We start from the raw sequence: 8,258 nt of genomic DNA, 5'->3' as shown, positions 1-8,258 counted from the left end.
GCCATCAATATCCATCTAGTCCAGCATCTAGGTCCAACAGTGGCCACCCTCTCAGTCTAGCCTACCTCACAGGATAGTTCTGCGGGTTAAAATGAGGACTAGGACCTGGGAGACCAGGGTTCCAATCTGCACACCACGGCCATTAAGCTCACTTGAGGACCTTGGGGGCTTAGTCCTTGCCTCTCAGCATACCTCACAAGGTTGTTGTGAGGATAAAACATGGTGGGGGGGGGAGCCATGTGCATCACCTTGAGCTTCTTGGAAGAAAAGGTGGGATATAAATGCAATAAATACATGATAATTCTATACATCTTTTCTAAGAAAGATCGCTTGTCAAATATACACACTGTAATTGATTTCAACTGAAGGGTGGAAAGGGTTGTGTAGTGGAAATTACAGTATATGCTTTGATAGCCTGCATGCTAAGAGATGTAAAACCTGTAAAAGAGAATGTGAGAGGATGTTGTTAGGATAATCCACTTTCTCATTCTTGTATTAAGAATGTGTCAGGAATATTTGTGCAGGGAAAACTCAGCTTCTGGTAGAGAAGAGACAGCCTGTTCTCTTTGCTGAATCAGGCATCCGGCTCTGATATTGCAGGCATGCTTTTCCTCTAAGAATGGGACTTAATTTCTGCACCTGTGTAAAGCTACGGCAGGAAAATGCCTATGTATGATTTATAGGCCTGTGGACTCTACCTTTGTGGGTTCCACAGCTGCTGCTGCTGCATTGTCCAAAATAAAGCTGGCACAATGGTGTGTTCGTTGAAGATCTCCACCACAGTTGTTTTAGGAATTCGAAGAGGGCCTTCTTGGGGCATTGGTCTTCATTTGGAAATGTATCGCCTGGCTCACCTTTCCCACTAATTGTGATCAATCCATCTTGCTTAGGTTAAGTGAAAGCAAATCAGGAAGACAGATGGAATCACACTCGTGAGAACATATGAAGAACCTGCTGGATCAGGCCAATGGCCTATTTAGTCCAGGAACCTGTTCTCACAGTAGCTGACCAGCTGCCCCAAGTGGAAACCCTTACTCAGGATTCAAGCACAAGAACAACTCTCCCCTCCTGGGGTTTACAGCAACTGGAATTCAGAAGAATTGATGCTTCTGACCATGGAGGCAGAGTACAGCCATTGTGGCTATCAGCCATCGACAGTCCTCTCCTCCATGGACTGTCTAATCCTCTGTTAAAGCCATTCTTGTTCAAGAAGCATTCAACGTCAGGGTGGGTCAGGTGGAAACAGTAAACTTGATTTATTGGAAAAAACTATTACATTTATTCCTTTATTACACAGGTTTAAATTTTGTTTTTCCCCTTAAAAAAAATACTTTTCGATGGGCATTGTTGGATTGGAATGTTCGAACCTGTACAAAGAGGTCTGGGCATTCACACACATATCCCATAATACTTTAAAAAAAGCCGGGGGAGGAGTATGTATTTAAAACTTTGTTTTTTCATAGGTTTATTTTTTTTCTCAATCAACATTTGTTCAAGTCATAATATATATTAAGAGAGGAAAAGGGGAGGGGATAAAATTACACAGAAATATATGTCTGCAAATACAAGGAATAATTTTTATTGCAATATACCGTTAGGTAAGTGGTCTGGGAGGGGAGGAAGGAAAAAGGGTCAAAACTTCAGTACAGTTTTACAACACTTGGTAGGATTATTTTTTTTGACAGAAACACCAAACAGAAAGAAAGGGGTGGGAGAATTAAAGATTCATTGAAGAGAAATTAGCAGAACAGAATCACATGACCTAAGTGTGTGGGTGTGCTTAGTAGGTATCTCCATCCATCCATATTAATAAGCCATTTCTTTTGCAGGTGCAAACACTCAAGCCTTTGGATTTCCTAGCATTTTTCAACGTGCAAGGAAATAAAAATAAGGTATGGTATTCCCAAATTGTCTTTTTGGCTAAAGATGCTGTTCTAGAACGGTAGAGCTCAAACTTTATAACCTTCAGGGAACCTGATCGATCAGCTGCAAAGGGGCTGAATGTCCACCATGCTGTTCAGAAAGTGCCTTTCATAACCTGGTGCCCTCAAGATGTCTGGGAATTGTAGCCCTGAGGGCACCAGGTTGCAGAGGGATGGTCTAATGCATAGGCACCAGTCGAGCCTCTTGGGGCTGACTCTTCATATCCATGAACCAAAAGTGCAATCTAGGGTCAAACACCACCTTAACCAAAGGGGGTGAGAGAAGGGAGGCTTGCTCATTCATTTCAGGGTGTCGTTATCCTTAACCTAATGCATTCCTGCCTCTACGTGTTGCATTTTGGGGGGAAGCAGAAGGAATGCTATGTGATAGCAGTTCTATATCCACCAGGGAAGCTGCCTCACTCTCCCTGATCTTCTCAATGAGGGATCCCCGGTGTGTGTTTCCAAGCTTGCCCAAGAGAACACAAAATGCTCTGAGAATTCTATGGTACAAATATGAATGGAGTCTGAACTAGAAAGCACCATGGAGCACCTCAGGGCCCTGTCCCCTTGGTTCATTTAAAAAATAGGAAAATACATCATATAAAGGCTCCTGTTCACAGTATACATGATGTATTTTCCTTTGCAAAGACTGACCTCCAATTGACCTCCTTGGCCAGGGGTCTTTGGCAAAAGTGCTCTGCTTCTTATTTTCCTTCTTTAGGAGTACCACTCACCCAACTCATGGAGAGAAGAAACAAAAAAAGTGAAGGCCCCAACTGAAACAGTTTATTGCTAGCAAGCTTCTGCCCTCCCCTTCCTCAGTGGTCTTTAGGTAAAAGGCACACAGGATCACACCATCTCTTATTGCTGTTGCAATGCAGTTGTTTTGGGTTGGGGGGGCAAGCTTGACTTCAGGACATCAAACAAATACATAAATTAGCACCACAAATATTCAGCGCACGAGTACAAATCTGGCATAGTTAATCATCCTATAAAAATGCATGAATATTCTATTTGTTACAAAAGGAAAAACAAAACAAAAAAACCCCTCCCCGCAAGCAAGCACAGCTTTAATACTTTTCTACAGAAGTGGGCTGGTCTATGCATTGAAATAATTAGACTAGCATGCAACTCCATTCAAGACTGTGGATGGGGGTCGAGAGGGGGGTAGAATGGGGTGCTGGAAAGGTGCTCAATCAGAACATCATTAAATGAGCCTTGGAGGGAGGTAAATGGCAGGGGGGTGTCCACCAGTGTCGTCGTCAGAGATAGCACCAACAAAAAAAGAGAAAATGTAAATAATAATAATAAAAAATATAAGCACCTGTGTTTTTATTATTTTTTTAATTATTTTTAAAGTAAAAATAATAATGGAGATCCCTGCCATGTACAATCCTCCAATGAGGGAGGAGGAGGTGGAATTTTGGGGAGGGAGGAGAAGCTTTTAGTTTGGGGGGGGGAATATATATATATATATTTAAAATGAAACCTGTACCTTGAAATCAAGTGGAGTGACAGCTGACCCCAAGTCTGTACTACTTGTCAGAGCTGACAAAGGCACTTTCTTTTTCTTTTTGCAGCAGAGTCATGGATTTCCAGTATAACAATATGCTTTGTTAATTTAAAAAAACACACAATCCTGACATTCCTCAGGTTCTCTTTTCCTTTGGAGAGCTGCGGCACGGTTTATCTGATCACCTCCCCACTACTTCAAAAGTAAAACCACTCAGGCACATGAGGAATACTGTGTATATTGATTGTGTAATCATCAATAGAGAAAGCACCAGCTTAGTCAGAAGTAAGGGTAAAATCCTGGAAGAAACGCTTACTCGGGAGTAAGAGGGATAAACTCAAGTGCAGCCTTACATCTGTGTTTATGCATAAGGCTCAAAGTGCCTGAATGTTTTTACCAGGTGCACCCACCCCACGGGTGCAGGGAGGGAACCACAACAGCAATTCATTGCCTGAATTGCAGGAGGCTGGACTAGTTGACCCTTGGGGTACCTTCCAACTCTACATGATTTTATGCCTCCTGGACAGGTGTTTTTCATCAGATGGGCTGGTTTGCTTGTAAGAAATGTGGGCTCATTAAATTATCAATCAGGGACATGGGGCAAGTCACATGCATGCTTTGAACCAGAGGCATTTTATATTTAATATAATAATATACAAATATTTACTTAACAACATACAAAAATAGAAGCACCTTTATCATATGGGGAAGACAGTCAGAACCTGGGAAAAGTTTTCTTTCCTGTAATTGGTTTCAGTTGTAACTTTTAGGATCAAAGTTTTACAAAAAGCAATTAAAAAAAAAGTTTATTCCATATGAGTTCTGTTTGAAACACCAGCGGTCTGGTAATCTGACCTGGGAGGATTCTGGAGCATCCTAAGTCTACGCTCCTATGCCGAGGACAAGTGAGTTGTTGTGTCACGCCTGGAGAATAGTTTTCTGCAGGATTTTTCCAGAACCTTCCAAGAGATGGGGAACTTTAACGATCCACAGTACCTGGTCTTCCCCCAGCTTTGGCAAGGTTGTCAAAATTATGGAAGAACAAGACCTGGTTTTGTGGTCTCAGTGTGTTGAAACAACAGCTGTATGTTCAAGTGCAGGAAACTCTTTGGTGGCCTCAGAGGAGATGCAGAGCAAGAGGGTTTTTGGAGAGATGGCCTTTGCTGGTAGTGGATGTCCTTAGGTCATGTGATTCTGGAGTCTGCAGTGGGAATGATGATCCTGGGGCTTAAAAATGGTTTGGGAAGGGTGATCCAGCGGCAGAGTTGGAGCACAGGCAAAACAGAAGCGGGGGGAGGAAAGAAAAACCCAAATAGATAGCAATCCCATCAAACTGTCCAGTTTTAGAACGTGCATGTGACGATGACACAAAAATGGAACCAAAAACCGAAGGCGCGATGAGGTTACGAGGTTGCTCATTTTGGAGAACTAGTTTTCTGAGTGGTCCCTTAGCCCATGAAGCAAGCTGGTCCCACCTCGAACCCAAACTTCTGCGATGCTTCTCCAAAGTCGTTGAACATGATGTCAACAATGGGGACCTGCTCCACTTTGGGGGTGTTGATTTCCAAGACCGTCTTCTGGTAGCCTTTCTTTGCCTGGAGGGAAATGGAGAAAATTGAAAGGCAGGCAACCTCGCTTATGATTCTGAGCAACTGGCAATCAAAAGCATACTGCTTCCAACAGTGGAGATAGACCATAAGAAGAGCCTGATAGATCAGGTCAAAATGGGCCCATCCAGTCCAGCATCCTGTCCTCACTGTGGCCAACCAGATGCCCCAATGGGAAGCCCATAAACAGAACATGATCTGAACAGCCACTCTTCCCACTTGGGACTCCCAGCAACTGGTATTCAGAGGCATCTTGCCTTTAACAGTAGAGCTGGCATCCAACCCAGAGGGGTGGAACCTCAGGGCTAAAATCCTTACCAGTCTCCCCATCAAATATCCTTCTTAGAAAACATGCCAAAAATCAAGGTCTGTTGCCTTCTGTTTGCAAAACAACTGCCCCACCCCTGAGTTGCGACCTCCAGGCTCTTGCTGTTAGTCCAGCCTGGACTGTGAATCACATTAGTTATGATTCCTGCATTGCAGGCGGTTGGACTCAATAACCCTTTAGGTCCAACTCTATACAGTGGTACCTCAGGTTACAGCCACTTCATGTTACGTTCTTTCAGGTTACGTCCCGCGGCGAGCCGGAAGTACCGGAAAGGGTTACTTCTGGGTTTTGCCGCTCGTGCATGCGCAGACATACAAAATGATGTCATGCGCATAAGTGGCGAATCGTGACCTGCGTGTGCGCAGACGTGCCGCTGCGGGTTGCACTCTTTTCATGTTGCGAACGGGCCTCCGGAACGGATCCCGTTCGCAACCAGAGGTACCATTGTAGTTCTATGATTCTAAGACTTGCAGATACTCACTGCACAGCCATCCAGGACAGCCCTGATGAAGGGGTTGTTGTCATAGGACATCTCCTCGTCATTGGAGCCCAGGAAGCGGATGGCCTTGTCATAGTTGCCAGCCGTGGTGTCGTGCCAGGCCACCGACTGGAAGCAATTGTAGGTGAGGTTCTGGTGGGCGGAAGCACTCAGGAGCCTCAGGAAGGTCATCTGCACCACGCCAATGGGGTTGCCATCGGAATCAACATAGGAGAGCTGAGGGGGAAAGAAGAAGAGGAGAGGGAGGAAGCAGGGAAGGCAAGGCTGTGCAACAACTTGGAAGGTGGTGGAACTCTCCTTGGAGGTTTTGAAGCAGAGGTTGGATAGCCATTTGTCAGAGATGCTGTAGTTGAGATGCCTACATTGCAGGGGGTTGGACTAGATGACCCTCAGGGTCCCTTCCAACTCTATAATTCTATGATTCCATGAACTTGGGAGGCATCCTGGGCTAACAACAGATGGCGTATGGAAGGCAGAACATCAGAAGAGCCTTGCAGCTGGATCAGGCCAAAGGCAGCATACTGTTCTTACAGTGGCCAACCAGGTGCCCCAATGGGAAGTCCACAAGCAGGACCTGAACGCAACAGCGGAGCTCTCGCCACTTGTGATTCCAAGCAACTGGAATTCAGAGTTATTCATACTGCCTCCAACAGTGGGTGGAGCCCTGCTGGTTCAGGCCAATGGCTCATCTGTCCTTACAGGCCAACGAGATGCCTTTGATGTCAAGTAGGACACAAGCACAAGAGCACTCTCTACCCACTGTGGCATCGATTAATTTCATAGAATCTTAGAATTGTAGAGTTAGAAGGGACACAAAGAGTCCTCAAATCCAACCCTCAGCAATGCAGGAATCGCAGCTCATTTCAATGGATCTGCTCTGGGTAGGTAGGCAGGGAAATGTGTATGCAGCAAAGAACAGGCTACTGGGTGTAACAGATGGTATATTTGGGCATTTTGTTCTGGTTTTGCAACTGCTCTCAGACAGAAGTACCTGCCCTCGCTAGATATTATGGACTGCATTTTAGGAACGTGTTCTGCAGACAGCCTGTTCCTTTGAAAGAACCTGGAAGGGGGCGGAAGGAAATAGGGATGTACCAAATGAAAACAGGAGAGACTCATAGTGAGAGCAACTTCACAAGGAAGGCATCACAAAGAAATAAAGAAAGGGTATACCAACCAATGATCTGGATCTGTGTCCACGCTTATCCGGAGAGATCAACATCACTAATCATGGCAAGCTCAGCATGCCAACAGAGAAGGCGCTACCTGCATTTTAGAAGACGAACTGGCCAACCAGCTGTCACCAGCTCAGAGCTGCCATATTCCTTTCTTAGTCATTTCGGGGAGGCAGCACTGATTTATAGCCACGGTGGCGATTGGGAAAGAGGAATGCTCACCCAACAGAGGATCCCAAATCAAATTGGAAAAGATAATGGAGCTCGCTTGTGCCATTCTCCAAGACTATTACAGGTCATTGCTTTTTAACGAGTATTGTAGAATGCAGAATGTCACTAGCCTTATCATCCTCCTTGGAATTCTTCTAGTACAGGAGAATTCTCCAAATCACAGGCCACCGTACATTTGAAACACAGTGATACCATTTTAAACAGTCATGGTTCCCCCTAAAAAATTCTGTGAGCTTGAGTTTATTCAGGGTACTAAGAGTTCTTAGGAAACCTCTATTCCCTCTCCCAAAACTATGATCTCCATAGTTTCCTGGGAAGAATGATTGTTTATTAAGGCATTCTGAACAAACTACAACTTCTAACCTTCCTTACAAGGTTGTTGTGTGGACTTTCCCCAAAGAATTATGGGAGCTGTAGTTTGTCAAAGGTGCTGAGAGTTGTTAGGAGATCTCTGTTCCTCCTTTACAGAACTACAGTTCCTGGGAAGAGGTGAACAACTCTGGAAATTGTAGCTCTGTGAAGGGAATGGGGCAGATATTTAACGAAGCAGATTTTGTGAAATAATTATTATTAAACCAACAGGACAACATGTCCTCAGAGCTGCTTGTTTACTTATAATATTATAATAATAAGAGTTCGTGACTGGAGCCATATGGCTGCAAGATTATAATGAGCTTGAACAGGTGCAAAAGCTCATAAAAATCTAATGGGAGTTATGCATTTGTTCCAGGGCTGGAGCAGGGGGAGGGGGAACCCCCCAAGGTGAAACTCACAATTTGTAATCCCATTTTTCACTCTCCTGGATGGAAAAGGTGCTCTGGGCAATTAAAGGAGGGGGGAACCCTCCTTCTGAATAGCTTAGGAGTTTTGAGGTGAATAAGGGACATGGGTGGCGCTGTGGTCTAAACCACAGAGCCTAGGGCTTGCTGATCAGAAGGTCAGCGGTTTGAATCCCCACGACGGGGTCAGCTCCCGTTGCT

At 44.7% G+C, this 8,258-nt stretch overlaps 1 protein-coding gene across 3 annotated transcripts in view; it reads right to left on the bottom strand.

The window, feature by feature from the left end:
* Positions 1 to 1,232: 1,232 nt before the first annotated feature.
* Positions 1,233 to 8,258, bottom strand: part of COL5A1 (collagen type V alpha 1 chain) — a 184,275-nt gene continuing 177,249 nt past the window's right edge. For all 3 annotated transcript variants that reach the window (XM_080989706.1, XM_080989708.1, XM_080989707.1), the window contains exons 65-66: positions 5,855 to 6,088; positions 1,233 to 5,033 (exon numbers count right to left, since the gene is read on the bottom strand). In XM_080989706.1, the coding sequence (XP_080845832.1) occupies positions 4,887 to 5,033; positions 5,855 to 6,088 (381 nt within the window). In that variant the 3' untranslated portion in view covers positions 1,233 to 4,886. The remainder of the gene's footprint in view (positions 5,034 to 5,854; positions 6,089 to 8,258) is intronic.

The sequence above is a fragment of the Podarcis pityusensis genome, assembly GCF_964106645.2.
Source record: "Podarcis pityusensis genome assembly, chromosome: Z".
Lineage (NCBI taxonomy): Eukaryota > Metazoa > Chordata > Lepidosauria > Squamata > Lacertidae > Podarcis > Podarcis pityusensis.
This window is presented reverse-complemented; position numbering and strand designations above follow the sequence as displayed.